The sequence below is a fragment of the Ambystoma mexicanum genome, chromosome 5p (assembly GCF_040938575.1).
Source record: "Ambystoma mexicanum isolate Mex_15411 chromosome 5p, UKY_AmexF1_1, whole genome shotgun sequence".
Classification (NCBI taxonomy): domain Eukaryota; kingdom Metazoa; phylum Chordata; class Amphibia; order Caudata; family Ambystomatidae; genus Ambystoma; species Ambystoma mexicanum.
The window spans coordinates 999,338,115-999,358,029 of NC_090930.1; the positions used below are offsets into that span (position 1 = coordinate 999,338,115).

The 19,915-nt window shown below is 46.2% G+C and overlaps 1 protein-coding gene across 3 annotated transcripts in view; it reads left to right on the forward strand.

Annotated features, from left to right (window-relative positions):
- DSP (desmoplakin) overlaps positions 1 to 19,915 on the forward strand; it is a 372,480-nt gene that overhangs the window by 238,037 nt on the left and 114,528 nt on the right. For all 3 annotated transcript variants that reach the window (XM_069613475.1, XM_069613476.1, XM_069613477.1), the window contains exon 20: positions 7,663 to 7,746. In XM_069613475.1, the coding sequence (XP_069469576.1) occupies positions 7,663 to 7,746 (84 nt within the window). The remainder of the gene's footprint in view (positions 1 to 7,662; positions 7,747 to 19,915) is intronic.

Sequence of the window (19,915 nt, forward strand, 5' to 3'; positions counted from 1 at the left end):
TCAAGTGAACAGCCTGTTACTCAAGTGGGGCAATCCCCAGATCGATCTGTTTGCAACAGCGACAAACGCCAAGTGCCGGAGGTTTGCCAGCCAGTTCCCCCAGCTGGGGAGCATAGGTGACGCATTCTCCTTCCATTGTGAAGGCCTGTTTCTGTACACGGTCCCTCCGTTACCACTGTTACTTCGAGTGATCAGTCAACTCAGACGGTACCGCTGCAGGATGTCCTTCACACCAGCATGGCTGAGGCAGATCTGGTATCTGGACCTTCTCAGCATGTCAACATTCCCGCCAGTCAAGCTGCCAGTGGTCGTCTATCTTCTCGCCAGGGAAGGAGGTGTGATTTTGCACCACGATCCGGGTTTGCTGAACCTGAAGGCCTGGCTCCTGCAGCATTAGAATTCAATGGCTACGAGCTTCCGGCGGACTACAGAGAGGTACTCACCAAGGCCAGGGCGTCCTTGACTTTGAAGTGCTATGAACACAAATGTAAGCGCTTTGCGACCTGGTGCCAGTCGCAGAAGATGAACCCTCTGGAGGTCACGGTCCCTCAGGTACTTCCGTATTTACTATCTTTAGCTAAGTCTGGGATGGCGCACGCCTCCATCAAGGTGCATCTGGCGGCTATCTCCCGCTAGATCAGATCCCCAGGACGACCTTTCTTGTGCTCTCACCGTTTGGTTAAGGAATTCATCAAGGGACTGTTCTGCTCATTCCCACCGGTGAACGCTCCGGCCCCCGGCGTGGGAACTCAACGTCGTGCTGACTAGGCTCATGGGGGCTCCATGCAAACCTATGCATACAGCTCCGCTGAAGTTTCTGTCGTGGAAGACCTCTTTCCTCGTGAACATCGCCTCTGCAAGTAAAGTAGGTGAGATCCAGGCCCTATCCTGCAAACCACCTTACTTGACTTTCCACAAGGCAAGGGTGGTGCTTCCGACGCACCCTTCCTTCATGCCCAAGGTGCCATCGGACTTTCATCTCAACGAGCCCTTGGTGTTAACTGTTTTTTTCTGACGCCTTTGTCGCCGGCTCAGAGGACTTTGCACTTGCTAGATGTGGCTCGAGCGCTGAAGTTTTATGTGGCCTGCACAAAGAGTTTCTGGAAAACTTCTCATCTTTTTGTGAACTTTGGTCCTGTGAACCATGGGAAGGCCCTGTCCAAAGCTTCTATTTCCAGATGGCTCTCCAGCTGCATCTCCCATTGTCACTGGTTGGCAAACCGACCGTTGCCTGGCCATCCGAGAGCCCATTCTACCAGAGCGATCGCTGCTACCAGAGTCGGCCAAGCAGTGCTGCACAACCTGTTCGCTTGAAGGTGAGCCTGGTGAGGAGGTGAGAGATTGCTTCTGTTGAGCCTTCCCACCTCCCGTGGTTGTGCATGTGTGTACTGCTAATTATTCTTTATTCATGAGCATCTGAATCCATGCCAGACCCCGTGCTGGCGAAGGAACAAGTTACTTAGCTGTAACTGTTGTTCTCCAGCATAGGTCTGGCATGGAATTTGTTATGGATTTCAATCAGGTGACGCACACCTTAGTCTCGGCCTAGTATGCAGCGTGCAATTGAAATGCTTAGGTTTTTATGTTAGATTCAATATTGAGATGGTACACCACTCGTATCACACCCCCTTTTCAAATACCCCGGGTCACAATGGGCCTTGAACCAGGCTGGTTGATAAAATGTAATATATATTTTAAAATCAAAAAATCATACAATTTTTAATAAGGGGAAGCAGTCAAGAATGGGATGATAAGAACAATAGGAATTTAAGCAATGTACTTAGTTTAACCTTCTATTGACACATCTACAGAACACCAGGGAATAGGAGCATCTTTTGATCTTAGGTAAGATGGCACTTGATTTAGAATTTCCCCCTGCAGTATTCCCTCAACCCACAAATAATACATTTTGAGTGGATAGACAGAAGCAGCAGGTAATCGGGAATGACCAACAAGAAACGGAATTAAAATCTTACATTCCCTCCCTAGACAAGAGAGAAAAACTATTTCAAACCCCTGGCAATGCTAAAAATGACACTCTGAAATGGACAATTAAATAATGAATGTGTGTGAAAAACCTTGGAACAAATACAATTCTTTACTACAGCAACAATGCAAATATACTAACAATCCCTAAGAATGGATAACCAAGAGCATACAGTTAAAAAATGAGTGGCAGGTTTAACACAGATTGCAGAAAATGACACGTTGGAAACTTTGCAAACTTTTGCAATTCCCGCCTAAAATTACCAAAACGGTTTTTAATAAAAACTGGTGGAATTAGGGTGCAGTTTCGGGGTGTAGCTATAGATCTTGGGTACAATATGGAAGTGAAATTAGGTCTCTAGCTGGTAAATTGAGTGAGGTATACAAGATCTAGAAAAGTGCGTTTTTAGTCAAATGGAGCGGTGAAAAAGGAAAGGAAATCAGTTTTGACAAGAACAGTTTTACTCTACACTAGAGTATTCAGGCTAGACTACCAAAGAGGGACACAGTAAGCTCAAGGGTTGATTCACAAATTCAAACCTAGCTCCCCAGCGCCCGCCCCGGCGGAACCAGTCCGATCACTTGAAATAGGATTAATAGTTTAGGATTTCACAAGACAGAATTATTACAGAGATGGCGCTAGCACTAGGAATCAATGGCATGGTGACGAGAATAATTGTGAGTTTGAACAAGGTATCAGGATAAGGATAGGGTGACTTAAAGAATGGGATGAGAACTAAGACAAGATAGGGTATGGTTTTAGGTGGGGTGGCAATTAATACTCGGTCCACTTTTTAGTTTTTGGATTTTAGAGAGTCAGCGTTCTGGTCACCAAATGGATCTGGTCTAGCAAAGGACAGCCAGACAAAATCAGCAGGACAGGATCAGCTGGGCAGGTACTGGTTACCGGGTAGCACTTATGGACTGGCAATTCTGGTCACTGGATAATATCGGTCATCAGGGTAGCAGGATGGCATCAGCATGCAGTAAGTGGCGGCAAGCCAGCTGGATCAGGATGCCAAAGGTACCACAGTTTTCTCCTTGTTAATGGGAGATTTAGTGGGTTATTATATTGGAGGTCTTTCTGGGAATGCGGTCAGCACTGCTTGGGTGCTTTAGTGGGTCCTGGTGTAAGATCAGCAATGCTTGGCATTGTAGTTGGAGTCTGGATCTGAAAGATGATGGGCACCGGAACGCAGCGTGGGAAATCGGGAAGAGTGTGTCTCTAGAGTCTTGTCAGGGACCCTTATTTATAGTGAAAAATGACATCAAAGAATAGGCTGGGCAGGGTCAACTACGCACGCCCCTAAACTACTTGGATTGGACAGGGGTGCTAGTCTCCGCTTGCCCCCAACTGATTGAATTTCCAAGGGAATGATGTCAGGTTTATGAGGTGAGTTTTACAATGTCCAATAACTCTTACATTTACTTTATTGAAATTCTGATTTTGCCAAAAAACATACATTTCTACAATTGCAATCTCTTGGCAAATTATACACACAGGTTACATATTATATGCAGCACATATCAGTCCAATCCTCCAGTCTGTGCGACCTTGTTTCGCCTTTCTGTTGCATTTTGGTCATTTTAAACATGAAAGATTTGTCCTACAATTCCCAGACTTTGTACACAGATGTGAATTATCCCCAGGGATGTATGTACAAAATGTTATGTTCGCAACATTAATACTTTCCTTGTAATCTGTCATTTTATAACTTCTGTGCCCCATACAGCAATGCGTTCTACCAAGTTTTAAAAGAAAGCCCATAAAATTAGATTTGAAACTTCAAACTTTTCATATTTTTACTAATTCTTGCCGCAGAGATAAAGTGTCTTTAAAGTTTCTTTATAAAATAGTCTTTGGCACAAAAAGACAGTCCATTGTCACTTGAATTTTCTTTCCTTTCTCAAACTGCAACCAACTGTCATTTCCTTCAAGGCAAATTTGGGGTTTCTCATCTTAATTGAAGATTTTATTGCCCCTTCACACCTAACCGGTTAGTGTCCCAGGACTGCTATTGTCCCAGTCTGGAGCACAGACAAATGTCTGACGAGCGTGTGAACTTTGTCCTGGCCCGTTCAAAGTTTTTCAAGCTGGCAATTATCAGTTTCATGTCCTGGAAGTTTATGGTGTGTCTCCCTTCCTTGGGGAAGTTTCATGGCTGGCAACTGGAATAATAGGTTTTTCTGAGAGCTTGCAAATCCAGCCCATGTGTTTTAAACTCTTTAATTTCGTATTTTTGGTCCTGAATTAAATAAACCTGTGAAAGAAGATGGCCTATGTGGGTATTATCACCACTAACATAATCCCTTTACATTGCTAATTAAGCAGGCTTTCATCAACGATTTATTTTTAAACAGGCCAATTTTATTCTTCAGTCAGCAAAGCCCATTTTCCACATGTTTTAAAAACTGCTAGCATTTCTTTCTTTAAATTCAGTTTGGTAGCTCCCTCAGATGCCCACACTGTTTTTGCAGCTGTAGTCCTTTCCTTGAATGCAGGATTTTTATCTAAAGCATGGATGCATTTGACACTGACCTGCCTCAGAGAGTTAAAGTCCCTTTGAACTGCAGAGCCTGGATACTTTTTGGAAAGAAATAAACACGTGTTTCCGTGCAAGTGAAGCCTGCCTCTGGCTCCAGAGTGTCTGGCAAGAGCAGGAAGTGAGGGAGGTGCCCGAAACTCCTCTGTCCTTCTTCTCTAGGGAAACCTGAATGCACCCAAGTCCTGATTGGCTGGATGGCTGTCATTGCAGCACGGCCACCTTGCTGTTTGAGTGACAGCTAGGCTGGAATGAATGGGAGAAACCTGCATAAAAGGCAAGGTTTTTTGGCTTGGAAGACAGTAGACCACCGGACGAAGGAATACGAAGAAGAACTTGGAAGAGATGCCTGCTGCAACTCATGGACCGTTGGTTTGCCCGGTGAAGCCCTGCTGTTGTGCTGGAGCTCCGAATTCGCCTTGCCTAGAGAAGCCCTGCAAGGACAACGTCTACCCTTAGGTTGGTGGGACCAATCAACCGCAAAGTGAACTTGTATGGACATCCTCTCTAAGCTGGCTGTACTTCTGCTGCTTCTGCTGCTGGAACTGAAGTGCCAGGGAGAGGAAAACCAGATTGAGTGCATCACTTCTAAGCCGGTCCCAAGCTCCAGGAAGATCCTCCGGACTCCCAGGAAGTGGGACCGACCAAGCGGAGGGCCACCGCAACAGAGTGCTGGACTCCAGATGCGAGGAAAGTCCAGAGTCGTAGCCAAGAACCGCAGTGGTGATATTTGCTGAGACGCGAGCAGCTGAAGCCGCGAAGTGCAGCTGAATTGAACTTTGCCCATCGCCGTCACTGACCTTCCCATTGCAGTGCAGGAGTCCCCGGACGTCCTCCCTCTTGTCCCTATGACTGAGGCCCAGGAACAACATGATCTACAGAGCTGTACAGAAACAGAAGCCAGTTGGAACCATTTCTTCTAACCAAAGATGCTGTAAAACTAAGGGGACTTATATCTTGTTGTTGTAGCCTTACTTGTTCTCAGTTGAGACTGGTCTGGGTTACTTTGCAGAGTTGCTTGCAGCTTTGCACCTGAGAAGCCTCCCAGCTTGTGGCCCTACATTGATTCTACTTTTCTACAAAGACTTCTAAAACATTGTGCAAGACTTTTACTTACCTGCAAGAAGTGCTTCAGCTCACCTAGACTTGTGTTCAATTACATTGGCTGTCGTGGCTCCCTGAGAGACTCTTCTTACCTCTGACAGTGTGCTTTACCTTTCCCTGAGGAAAGGGTTAATTTGCTTTGCATTGGGGGTTAAAAAGTACTTACCTGCTTTAGAATATTTGTATAACCTTTGTTTTATTCTCAACCCCTTTTTTCTTTGACACCAAACTCAGTATTGCTCTAAATGTCCACAGTGTCCTAGTTATTTAAGTCACCTGAGGGTGCAGCAAGTGTCTGTGTGCCATCCCAAATGGGTACTTGCTGATTTTAGAGGAACTGAGAGTGTGTATTTTGGATTGTATTTGTGTGTTTATATTGCCCCTTCTGAAGAAGGCTTATTGAACTGACTGTTAAATTAAGAATTGTTTAATCAAGAAACCTTGAGTGTAAGAGTTTATTTGAATACTTGTCATCTGACCTCTGTGTAAGAACACTGCTGCTCACATTGACCCCTCTCTCTTGAGATAAGCCTGGCTGCTCAGCCACACTACCAACCTGTGTAGTAAAGACTTATACCAAAGGTTGGGTTCCTATTACCAGGAGATCAAGGTTGCTGTAGTCTCCCAAAGGATACTGCACACAATCTTGCCTAACACTTGGTCACTTTGAAAAACCATACCCCTCTGCAATCAGAACATGCTGCAAAATTCAAAAAGTGTCGAAACTGTGAGTCTGATAATGTATTTCATTTCTCGATTAACAATCTCTGCCAGACTGCTTATTTTGTTGAAATATTTACATTTCGTGTAATGGCATGGCAGGCAAAATAAGCAACCACAACTATTGCCAGAGAAAATGAACATAATATAGTAGAGTGGAGCAGACTGCCCATATACTCCCACTGGGTTACATTCTTAAAATCTTTGTGCCTTTATGATGCAGGAAATAGAACATTTCTTTTACCCTTTCGTTTACCATATTTGCCTTCACGACTAAAGGCTGCAAAATGCAAGCTACTTTTTTTTCATCAACTCTAATGAAAACAATGACATTCTGAATTAGTCAAGTTTCTAGTTCAAATGTGGAATGAAACCGGAAGACAAGTTTAAAACTGAACTGTCTTGGGAAATTGACAGTTCCTTTGATATTCCAAATGACTGTTGGAAGAAAATATGGATCAGAATCTTTAATATCCGTGTTGCAGCGAATTAATAAAACACTATCTATTTTTGTAATGCTTAGATCCCTTTTCTAGATTTGCTTCTCTTCAACCTGATACATGTGGGTCATGCAATTACAATGGAACCTGCTTTAAACACAAGATCTACAAATGTAATTTTGTTAGCACATTTTGGTCTCTATCTGCTCTATATTGCAAAATATGCTTTCATTCTGTATCCCTCTAACATTGGAATATATTGTAAGTCATTCAATGTATTTATTGCTCTGGTATACCAGTTTATTACTAAACAAAACCTTAACAACAATGGATGAAGGAATTTATTATGTTCTATTCATAGAATTGAATCCTGTATTGCTAGTTGAGGTCATCAGCCGCAAAAATTCAAATTAAAGTGGGCTCCAATTATTGAATTTCTCAATAACAACCCTCTGATTGATCGAATTCAACACTTTGATTGCAAGTCAAATGTTCCTAAACCTCCATGAACTTTTACTGAAAAATATTTTAGTTCTGATTTTTACCCCCTTCTCTGCCTGTTTCTGTAACGTTAGTCGTAATTTTATGTTCAATTATTAGAGTTTGATAATCATTTGCTGTTATATGACCAGATCATACTTTGTCTAACATTAGACATTATATTTAACATTGCATATAAATATTATATATTTCTGCATCATATTGTATTTACAAAATTTCAATAACAAATATTTTAATAAAGTTGAAAACAACTGTAGAGCACACGATTTCGAATTATCCTTCTTCTGGGAGAGAGAAGCAAAAAACATGAAACAATTGAGAAATAAATGGGCCACATGCGTCACTTCATTATTCTCCCTTTTACACAGAACTTGAATGCTGAAATTAATGGGAAACGTCACAGCGTGGAAGAAGTTCAAAAGAATGCAGAGCAGTGTGCGTCATCGATTAAGGTACACCCACATTACTACTTTCAAGGGAAGTGGTGTTTTAAAATGTTTATTCTCTGTTTTAATTTATGAAAATTCAAGGTTGGTTTGCTGCAGTTTTTACCATGGATTAGTGGCCACATTGCAATGCCTTACATATTTTACAAATTGACCAGTCACTTTATGCACTGAAGTGAGAGTTTTGGGATCATGGATTACTCTATTAAGAAGAGCATTCCTGTGGGTGCCGGACCGTATAATATTTTCATGTTTTCTCTTGTTCGGTCTGTACAAAACAAATACATGAGGAACATTGGTTAAACATCATTCATGGAAGAGAGTTACCATCACTCCTCTCGTCAAAAAAGCGGGACTAGATCCCAAGGATCCCGCTAATCTTCGCCCCATCACCAATTCAAATTTTGTTCTCAAACTGTTGGACAGGGTAGCTACACAACAGCTCCAACACTATGTTGAAGAACAGGAGATTCTACACCAACAACAATCCGGCTTTAGAGCATCTCACAGCACCGAAACAGCTATGCTAGATCTGCAGAATCAGATGTTGACGATGCTGGACGATAACAAACTGGGGATGCTGATGCTTTTGGACCTCAGCGCAGCATTCGATCTAGTGGATCACAGTCTTCTTATCAAGGCGCTTAGGGAGAGCGTTGGTTGCTCGGAGGGAGCTATTGACTGGCTCTTATCCTTTCTTTCCAACCGCCAAGCGAGAGTTCACTGGGGTAATAGTTTCTCCGATTCTTGCGACATCTTATTCGGAGTGCCCCAGGGTGCTAGCCTATCCCCAATGCTCTTTAACATTTACATGCGCACTCTGTGCACCCTTCTGGTGAATGCCGGAGTGTCATTTACCAACTACGCAGATGATACCCAACTCATATTGGAGTTGGGGGGTAGGAACCACGCCACAGATAGTGAAACGCTTACCAAGGTTTATAAGCTAATTGACGACTGGATGCAGGCAAATTGGATGTGCCTGAACGACTCCAAAACAGAATTGATGTTGTTTGGCTCCAGTCGTCAGTTGGAGAAACTGGGAGCAGAGTACAGCTCTTTTCAAATTAAAAATGCCACTATCCAAGTGGTCCCTAAGGTGAAGACCCTAGGCATGATGGTCGATTCAGTTGTCGACTCTCACGCTCAAACTAACTTCCTCCAAAAAAATTCAGCTTATTATCTTAGGCTCATGAAAGCAATCAAACCATTGCTTAATGAAGCAAACAGGGCAACGATAGCCAGAGCCATCATTCTCTCACGGCTAGACTACGGGAACGCCCTGCTGCTGGGGGCCACTTCCAAGGATCTATCTAGTTGTCAGGTGATCCAGAACAATGCGGTCAGAATAGTAAAAAATCTGAAAAGGAAAGACCATGTTACTGAAGAGAGGCTAGCGCTGCATTGGCTCAGGGTAGAGGAGCGCATTAAGTTCAAAGCCCTCTGCTTGGTTCATAAATGCCTGTATGGCTCAGCGCCTTCCTATTTGAGAATACACTTAAGGCCCTACAACCCCACCAGAAACCTTCGCTCGGGTGGAAAATGTCTTCTGCTTGTGCCCAAGTTTAAGCTAAAAACAGGGTTGGGTAGATCCTTTCTCGTGCTGGCTCCCAAACTGTGGAACAGCGTCCCTGAATCACTTAGGTCCGAAGCCAGTCTCCCAGTCTTCAGGAAGAGGCTGAAGACATACCTCTTTAGATAAGAATCCGTGGGCGCAGGTCCTAGTTAGAGTTCGTGTCGCTTAATAGCTAGCTGTACCGTTTGTTCGTCCCATTCGTGTTGTCTGTCTTTGGTCTTGCAGGAGCAGTGTTTTATGTACAAGCGCCCTGATGCCTGTGGGCTATCGGCGCTATATAAAAACTAAATACATACATACATACATACATGGAGCCTCTTGCCACAGCATTGCTTTGATCTCCACATTCTGCCCAGATTTAAATCTCCTGGTAGAGATTTCGTGTATGTTGAATCAATGGCAAAGACCGTCGTACACATTTACGGGTAGGCTGTATTTGTATACTGTTAACAGCATGCTTGGTCGAAACGGTCTTCAGGCTGATTTAGCTGCTTTCTGGCCCGAGATCATTTGCAAATGTCTCGACTGATCTTATAAGAAGACAAGTGTGTCATCAGAAAAGATGTATAATCCCGCATTTATCAGGGGCTTGCTATGTGATTGCATAAATCAGACTTGACCATTGAACATAAATGCGGAAGTGCAATTGGCTAAATGTGATTTAATCAGCTTATGTTCTAAGGGGTGTCGAACACCAGGCCTTGTGGGACTCAAACCTGTCGGGTTTTCAGGATAACCTGCATTAAATGTCATGATATAAAATTGCATGCGTTTAGAATCAAGATTTATATCATTAGAATGAGGATTGTCCAGAAAACACGGTCTCCATTAGCCTTCTCAAGAGGATGGCCTGCTACTAGGTATCCAACATGCAGGCTGTACCATGTCTGCATAAGTTTGGAGTTCCTTCTTGGTTTTGAAGATGCGTCTTTTGGGAAGAAACCCAAACTGCCTACTTCAAAAGATGTCCATATGATCCTGAATGCATTTGTTAACAACCTTGACAGTGCCTTATTAACCATGAAAACTACTATTCAAGATAGGCTGGTTGTTTGAGAGTTTTTTTTTTTATTAGTGTTGATATTTAATAGATTAAGGGGATGCTTGGAGGGGGGGGGCTCAGTGTTGAGTTCATGACTGTGACAAATGATTGTTTGCTTTTAAAGCAAGAACTGCAAAATAAATTGCTGCTTGGTGCTAGAAGCTCAGGTGCATATTGCTCAGTTTATGAGAAGAAGTTCACCATAGTTTGAAGTGGCCTAGCATGGTGACCAATTAAGTGAAATCATTGACATGCAGATGTGTGGGAGAAGAGAGCAATAGATGGAAGACATAACGTGGGTTTCTGTTTCTTTTCCAAGTTCAGAGAGTTCCTGGATCACCCCTTTTGGGTGTCTTCAGTGTGAGAGGTGTTCAGAGGAGGCCTAGCATGAAACTGCAAGCATGGAGTTTCTCTCTTTAGGTAGGGTGAAGGAATTGTAGGGTACATTCCATCAGTATCCAAGAAGCATATCTTCTGGGCAGTGTATATGATCACATCTCTGAGGTCTCTAAAAAGTCAAACTTCCTACTGCACCTCCTCAGAGGTACTCTGCCTTTCCTCTGCTTCCCCCAGAAGCTCATGGTCTCACAAGCTCTGGTTCTCGCTAGGTTGGACTATTGCAAGAGCCTCTTTCTAAATCTACACTGCCTCTACTCTCCGCCCTCTGCAACTAATCCAGAACAGGACTGCAAGACTTGTCCTTGGCCTCAAGCCCTGGGATCATATCTCTCCAGCTCTGAAATCTCTCCATTGGCTCCCAGTGAATGCAAGGATTACATCCAAAACCCTCTGCATTCTCCAAGAGGCTTTCTGGGGCCTGGGCCCAAAATACTTTCAGCTATCTCTCCGCAAATACCTCCCCTCTCGAGTTCTTCGCTCCTCTAACTCCCTCAGGGTCAGTCGTTTTTCAAAGAAACGAGCTGGGGGTAGATCTGTCTTCGGCTGGGGCCTCCCTCTGGAACAGCCTCCCTGCCACTCTAAAACTTGAGGAGAACCATCTCCGGTTCTGGAAGCACCTCAAGACCTTCCTCTTTTGTTCTGCCTTCGCTCCCCCTCTCTCCTGCTGATCTGTTCTCTCTTGGCACCATGCAGCTGGCCACCCTATGTCCTCTGGGCCCAGGTACCTGCTCACCATCCCACACAGCCTCCGGGCCACCACTTGCCCTGGGTTCTGTATCTGTATCCATACAGCACCCCCCCTCCCTTTTTCTTCCTGCACTAATCAGACCTACTCCGTCTGCTGCCTTAAACCTAGCACTTGTAAATTGCTGGCTGCACTACCACTGTTTGTTGTCTTTATTATTTACTTATTATTTTTCTGTTTCTCCTTTGCTTCGCACTTTCCACTTCTCCCCCCCTTCCATGCACTTTTCCCCTCCCCCTCTCCCATGCACTTGCGCGGTCGCAATGTCACTGGGCCTAGTAAGATCGTTGTTTTGTTCTCCCCTGTTCCCCTCCCTTGCCTTGTCACACTTGGAGAGACCTGTGTACGAGCACGATAGAAATAAAATTTCTGATGTTAATCTGCTTAGAATCACATGCTGTGCATAGTCCGACATCCAGTGGTCACTGCAGAGTATTGCATTTCCTTTTTCGTAGTCGAAAAAGGGGACGTCGACAAGGTGTGTCTGTAACACTATCCCTATGGTGACGTGCAGTGTACCCACAATCCCTCACGCGTCGAGGTCCCTCAGATTGTTTTTTTCCTCCCAGATATTGGTCGCCTTTACGCGGAGCTCCTCGAGAGAAATTGCAAAAACATTTACTCGACCCTTTGGTCGTTATTTAAGATTATACATTACAATAGAACCCTCCTTCGACGTAGCTGCGAAACTGTTTCACCGCCGAATAAGAACTTCGACGGCGGTGACTTAGACGGAGGAGAGCCTTCGGCGCTGCCGAACACGTGGCCTGGCCTCGCCGGCCTAAGACAGTAGGCAGAGTGGGGTCGTGGGACATTTCTTTTTCTTTCTGAGAATGCCTTTCTCTTTACCCTACCTTTCCTTCGGGGTCGTTATCACGTTTAACTGTATCCTCAGCTATGGAGAGGACTCCCTTTAGATTTTGCCTGCGCTGCAAGGGCAAATTCACTTGAAAAGACGAGCACAAACGGTGTAACCGTTGCTTACCCCTCGACCACAAAGAGGACGGCTGTGCGGCCTGTAAGCTTCTTAAGCCAAAGACTTTAAAGGACCGCAGGGTCAAGAGGTGGGCAGCCTACGCCATGTCTAGGTCTGATTCTTCACCTGCCGCCGCCGAGTGTGACGAGGATAGTGATAACACGACCTCCGCTTTGGAGGTTGTAGACCTCTAGGGAGCATTCCCGCTCCTCGTCGTCTGTCCCCGACCCCGACAAGCTCGGCTCATGCCCTGCTTATGGGGATGAACACCCCGGCGACACTGACGAACACAGAAAACACAAACGTAAGCACACAACCCACGGCACGTCTTTGTCGAAGATGAAGAAAGCCCTAGCGCCAACGGAGACGCCGGGCCTACCGGCGACCTCCACCGACCAGAAGGGTCGCAAGCCCTCCCTGCCACCGCAGACACGTCTAGCGACTGGGCTACCTGTAGACAAGGGCGCTACCACCAAGAAGGCAGGCGACGCGCCTCATCAGAGTGTGGTCATCGCCGAAAGAGACTCGGCACCACCTTAAGCGACGCCAGACCTACCCTCGGAGGAATTAATCATCGAGAGCTTGGTGCGTATAGTTCCCAAGGACGGCCAGAGACAGACGGCGAGTGAAATGCCGAAAACCGCTCACAAGGCCAGGGAAGCACCGAGGATACCGGAAGGAAGGCAGGGACCGCTCCCGCCGTCGAAAGAAGGCCCTAGCCTCCGAGAAGGTTTCTCAGAAGGCAAAGGGACCTTATCCTCGACGTTATGGGACAGACGTAGACGGATACAGGCAGAGGGACCTCCTTTTTCGCCTCCAGACCGTTCTGGTTTACTATACTGGACAAGCTGGACAGATTCATGTCCACTCCTGAAAATAAAACACCTAAGAGACCAAGGGAGACGCTTCAGGAGGACCCTAGGGCTAAATATCCTAGATTATTTAACCCCCTCCAAGAGGACGTGAATACTTATGACCTCACTGAAGAAGGCTCTCACTTCCAGGAAGATGAGGAGTTCTTAAATAGTGAAGACCAACAAAACCTAGGAATAGAATAAGGTTTTGAGGAAAACACTAACATGGGTGAGGGGTGCTTCGAGGAAGACCCAGATGAAAGTGGCTCACAGCCCTGGCAGTCACCAACAGAGTCTACAGACCCTGACATCTTATACCTTCCCTTTCCTCAGACCACACCAGTCAGGAATCCATCTCAAATAGATGATCAACCCCCCTTCAACGCTCTACTTCGGAAGGCAGCAGCGCACTTTGAGATTGAAACTGGTGAAATTACCCCTGATACTGATTTTGTAGAAAGAATCATTAAAGAAAAACCTCCCACTAGTCAAACCATTCCCCGCCTCGCCTCAGTTAAGAGACACATTACTCCATCGCTGTCCACACCTGCACTGGTAAGAGGGGTCAATCCCAGAATTGAAAAATTGTTTATTCCCTCTCAGTCAGACCCATTATACATTAGGGGTCACTCAATTCCGGACTCCTTGGTGGTAACTACCACAAGGAAAAGAGCAGGGGGTTCCGCTGTCAACCTGAGTAAAAGAATGACGGCCTCGGCAGCTTTTTCAACCAGACTTGCCAATAATAATAATACACTACTGGCAAGTTATACTGATGCCCAATGGGGAAAATTACGGCAAGACCTCGAGGAAGTCCGAGCCCTTAAGAACTCGCTTATTGGCCACAGTAACAGAAGGAACTCTGGTTAACCAGAGCATCATTAAAAACACTCTTGATGCTGCAGAAACGTCTGGCCGTTCTTTAGTGCAGGGAATTCTTCTGAAGCGTCATGTCTGGCTCCGCAATTTATTAAGCCAGAAACCCAGACGTCACTCATTAATAAACCAATAGAGGAGTCTAACCTCTTTGAGAAGGCAGTGGACGACGCACTGGAGACTGCGAAGAAGGAGTTCGACATCCTCAAGACCTTAGACCAAATCTCAAGGCCTCCCAATAAGCGAGGATTCGGCAACAAATGCTTTTTTCGAGGCCAACGCCAACAACAGCAGTACACTGCAGGCAACTGGTCCTCTACTCAGGGAACCAGTGGCCAGTACACATAAAGAGGACAGCGCCGTGGCAAGGGCAGAGGTGGGGGCCCCACTCCCAGAGGTTGCCCGGCTACTAACACCAAATGACCCGAAGATTCCGGTCCCCTCCCATGCATCACCGGTCAAGGGCTGGTTAACATCTTTCCTACCAGCATGGGAGGGAATAACTTCAGACCGTATTATCAACTATAGCCCATGGGTACTGTATAGAATTCAGTCGGTCCCCCAAGTACAGACCCCCAAGGGGACGACGCCTGTCACCGGAATACCTCGCCATTCTTCTTCAAGAAGTGGAACTACTGCTACTAAAAGGAGCAATAGAGGTTGTGCATCTATCACAGGTAACGGAAGGTATTTATTCAGTGTACTTCCTTGTACCCTAAAAGGACTTAACCATGCGCCCTGTACTAGATCTGCGCCCAGCGAACATATTTGTCAGACCTCAAAAATTTCGCATGGTGACCCTACAGGAAGTAATCCCCCTACTTTTGCAGGGAGATTACATGACAACACTGGACATGAAAGATGCATACTTTCATATTTTAATGTTGCCAGCGCACTGAAAATACCTCGGGTTCATGATAGAGGGCAAACACTACCAGTTCACAGTGCTACCCATCGGCATAGCGTCAGCGCCAAGGGTATTCACAAAAGTACTGGCAGTGGCCCACCTCCGCAGGTTGTCCATCCCAGTATGCCCTTACCTCGACGATTGGCTCATAACGGGATTCTTACGAAACATGCTTCTCAAATACCCAAAAGACTGTAGACCTTTTGTTGCAACTGGGCTTCTCCATCAACGAGAAGAAGTCCAGCCTAGACCCCAGCCAGATCAAACAATTCCTTGGTGCTCTAATTCGAACAAAGGACGGCCTTTTCTTCCCCTCCGAGAGGGTCCAAAATATGCTGTTTCAGATCCCTCAATATGTGGCCGGTCGAGAGGTGAAGGTGCGCAATGCAATGCGTTTGCTAGGAATGATGGCGCCATGTATATATTTGGTACCTCATGCGCGACTGTGCATGCACCCAATGCAAGAGTGGCTCAACAGCCAGTGGTGTCAGGCCAGCGGACAAAGGGACGATCTAGTGGTGGTCTTGCAGGCTTTGGTTCTCTCGCTACGGTGGTGGTCGAAGGAAAACCTTGTAATAGGGAAACCATTTGCCACCCCCGCAGTGGAGGCCACTCTAACCACAGATGCATCCCTCACAGGATGGGGGGCTCACCTATCCCATCAGACTACACACAGAGTTTGGACTCTGAGTGTAGCGTCCAAACACAACTTGCTGGAACTGCTAGCAGTCTTCAAAGCACTGAAGGCTTTCCAGGCACACCTGCTAGGGAAGACAGTGATGGTCCTCACAGACAGCACCACAGCCATGTACTATCTGAACAAGCAAGGGGGCACTCACTCTCCAGGACTGTCCAAGCTGTCCCAGAACATCTGGAAGTGGGCTCTCAAACACATGTTCCTGTTGTCACAACATGTAATAGGGGAACTCAATCTGCTGGCAGACGAACTCGGCAGAGACTTCCCTCTGCCCGCAGAGTACGAATGGCGGTTACAAGAAGACATCGTCTTCAACGTTTTCACACAATGGGGATTCCCAGAAATAGATTTGTTTGCAACTCTGGAGAACTCCCAATGCCAAGATTGCGCCTCCAGGTATCCCCAGAACCAATCCAAGGGGAACGGTCTATCGATACCATGGTCAGGGAAATTTGTTTACGCTTTTTCCCCCCCCGACTCCCCTTCTCAACAAGATAATGCACAAGATGCACCAGGAACCAGTTACCATGATACTAGTGGCCCCTATGAGGGCCCGGCAGCCATGGTTCCCTCACTTGATGGAAATGTCTCGATCTCCTCCATTGAAACTTCCCTGCCCGTACAACATGCTGTCACCGGACAAGGGCAGAACACTACACCCATGCCCACAGACCCTGAACTTAGCAGCCTGGCTCTGAGGTCATAGAATTTGGACATTTACAACTCCCTCAAAGATGCATGGACATTCTTAAGGAGGCTAGGAAACCTAACACTCGTTACTGCTATTCCAGCAAATGGAAAAGATTTGTCTTCTGGTGTAGAGATAAGAGCATCAACCCAGTTGACTGCTCTCCCACACAGATTGTTCTTTACCTGACTCACTTATTAGACTCAGGTTTGGTCTTTAATTCCATTAAAATTCATCTAGCTACACTTTCCGCATACACCACTTCTCAACACAAAGTGTCATGGTGGAAAGTCTCAGTTATTAAGGCCTTCATGGAGGGAGTAAAGAGAATACAACCTCCTATAGCTAACCCAGCTCCCGGATGGGACCTAAATGTGGTACTTACCAGGTTTATGGGCTCACCCTTTGAACCCATGCACAAAGCATCCCTTAAGAACCTCACTCTTAAAACTGCTTTCTTAATAGCTATCACCTCCATTAGGAGAGTGAGTGAACTACAAGCGCTCTCTATACTAAACCCCTTTGTAACAGTTCCCAAGGATAAGGTGGTTCTACGCACACATCCTAGGTTTGCACCAAAATTCATTTCTAAATTCCATGTCAACCAATCAATAGAACTACCAATGTTCTTTCAGAACCCTTCAAATTTGGTAGAAAAGTGCCTGCATACACTAGATGTGCGCAGGGCTGTCATGTTTTATATGGAAAGAACTAGACCTCTGAGAAAGACTAATCAGTTCTTTGCCTCAGTGGTAGCAGGAAGAGGAGATGCAGTTTCAAAATCCACTACATCTAGATGGATTGTCCAATGCATCACTCTCTGTTTCTCTCTTGCTAAGAGAGAACTACCCTTCAAGCCAAGAGCACATTCTACTCGAGGCACTGGGGCTTCCATAGCATTCATTGCAAATGTCCCTCTGGAGTCCATTTGCAAAGCGGCAACCTGGAGTTCTGTAAACACCTTTACAAAGCACTACTATCTAGATGCCCACTCTAGATCTGATTCCCAGGTGGGGCAAGCAGTGTGAAGACATCTTTTTTCTACTGTTCCTTCTCACAACCCTCCTCCAACTCTGGGTACTGCTCGCTAGTCCATGCACAGCATGTGATTCTAAGCAGATTAAAAAACATCAGAAGACAGTGCATTACTTACCATAAAAGCATTTCTGATGGTTGTATCTGCTTAGATTCACATGCGCCCACCCTTCCTCCCCGCTCGGATGGAAGGAACATAGACATCCTTATCTTTCTCTCTTTTCTGTACTCACTCACGTCTAATAGGCTCCCCCAGGGCAGACCAATACAAACAGAGGGACCTCAACGCGTGAGGGATTGTGGGTACACTGCACGTCACTATAGGGATAGTGTTACAGACATGCCTTGTCGACGTCCCCTTTTTTGACTACGAAAAACAAAATGTAATGCTCCGCAGTAACCACTGGATGTCGGACTATGCACAGCATGTGAATCTAAGCAGATACAACCATCAGAAATGCTTTTACGGTAAGTAATGCATTGTCATGAATATCATTAAGCAACATATTGAAAGATTCCCATTCTGTCTATTTGGCATTTACAATTTGTGCCAATTCACTATGTGTTGTCACTTTCCCCGGGGGAAGCCCCTTCTCACGAAGCTAGGGAGGTGAGGCCACTACCCGATAGTCTGCCTGCGGGTGGTATAATGAGGGGGGCACCTCCCACGTTCCATCTGTGTGTGCCCCCACCCCCTCTGGTCCCCATTTCAATTATGTGTGCCCCCCTCTGGTCCCCCTTTCTGTTTCTGTGCACCCCCTCTCTTCCCCCACTTTGATTGTGCGCCCCCCCTTCCCCCTCTGTTCCCCCGTTCCGTTGCTGTGTGCCCCCGCCCTCCTCTGATCCCCTGTGCCGTTTGTGTAACCCCATCTTCTCTGGTCACCCTTTCCGTTTTTGTGCCCCCCACCCCTCTGGTCCCCCTTCTGTTTCTGTGGACCCCACCACCCTCTGGTCCCCTGTTCCGTTTCAGTGTGCCCCCCACACCTGTTGTCTGGTCCCCCATTCCGTTTGTGTGACCCCCTTCCCCCTCTGGACCCCTGTTCCATTTCTGTGTGCCCCCCACCCCCATTGGTCCCCCGTTTCTTTTCTGGGTGCCCTCAACCCCCCTCTGGTCCCCCTTCTTGCCCCCCTTGATGTCCCCCCTCTGATTTCCCTGATCTCTTCTCCCGCATCCCCTCCCCTTATCGCTTCTTCTTAATTCCCCCAACCCCCCATTCATTGCAGGAGGTGTTTTGATTCACTAAGGGTTCACCATCAATGACTTTTGCCAACGCTTGGATTTTACTTTTGAAACTTTGGGCCTCATTACGGGTCAGCCGGTCCCGAAACAGCAGTGGCGGTAAATTTGCTGCCAATGTTGTTTCCAGACCGGTTGATTCCGAGTCCTGCAGGCGGCAGGTGACCGGGCAGAAGTAACACCACCCGCCTGCAGGTGGACATGGAAACACCGGCTCTGTCATAGACGGAACCAGTGTTTCCATGGTCCCCATCCCCATGGAGTCCTATTTCCATGGGAATGGGGATTTACTGAATTCCGCCTCCAGAATTACCGGGTCACCAGGGTTGTAATGCCCCGGTGATTCCAGCAATCACGGAGGTGGTATGGTATTACCAGTCCAGTGGCAGCCTGCCGGTTTTTCCGGCACGGCTAACGCTGGGCTCATAATGAGGCCCTTTGACTCTTGGTGCTTCGCCCCCTCAACTCTCATGCTGGACCTCCCCTGGGTATCATACTCAGGTTGGCCCTGAATCCTGCTGTGCCCTTCGTCACTGAATCCTTGCCTACATTTTCTGTTTCCTTGCAACATTATGTGTGTTTTAATGACCTCTGCAACTGTGTTCACTCTCCCCTCTGCTTCCCTGCTTGTTTTCACTGTTTTATTCTCTGTTCTCTTCTCCTCTCCTTTCCTCCTTCTCTCTTTATCCTCCCGCTCCCTTATTTTTTCTATGCTAATTTCTCTCGTAATTTTCCATCTGTACCAGAAATGTCGTCGGGCCTAGTATGGTAGTTGCCTGTCTGTTCCCATTTCCTTCCTATCAGTGTTTTAGCACATGCACTATCTGAAATGTCGCCAGGCCAAGTATGATAGTTAATTTCACATTCTTGTTGGTCATGGCCTCTAAGAATGTTTTGTGTTTTCCCTTGTTCCCTCCCTTTTCGCTTATAGGTGCTATATAAATAAAATATCATATCATCATATCATATATCATCTAGGGAGAAGGACGACCATCTAAGGTGTTAGCTTTATAGGAATATCACACCCTCTAGCCTCTTCTTCCTCTGCTAATCTCTTTGTAGAGACTTAGGTTTACGTGGTATTGTAAAGTAGACTACCTAAAAGTCCTGGAAAGTACTGAGGTGAAGAAGAACATTAGGAAT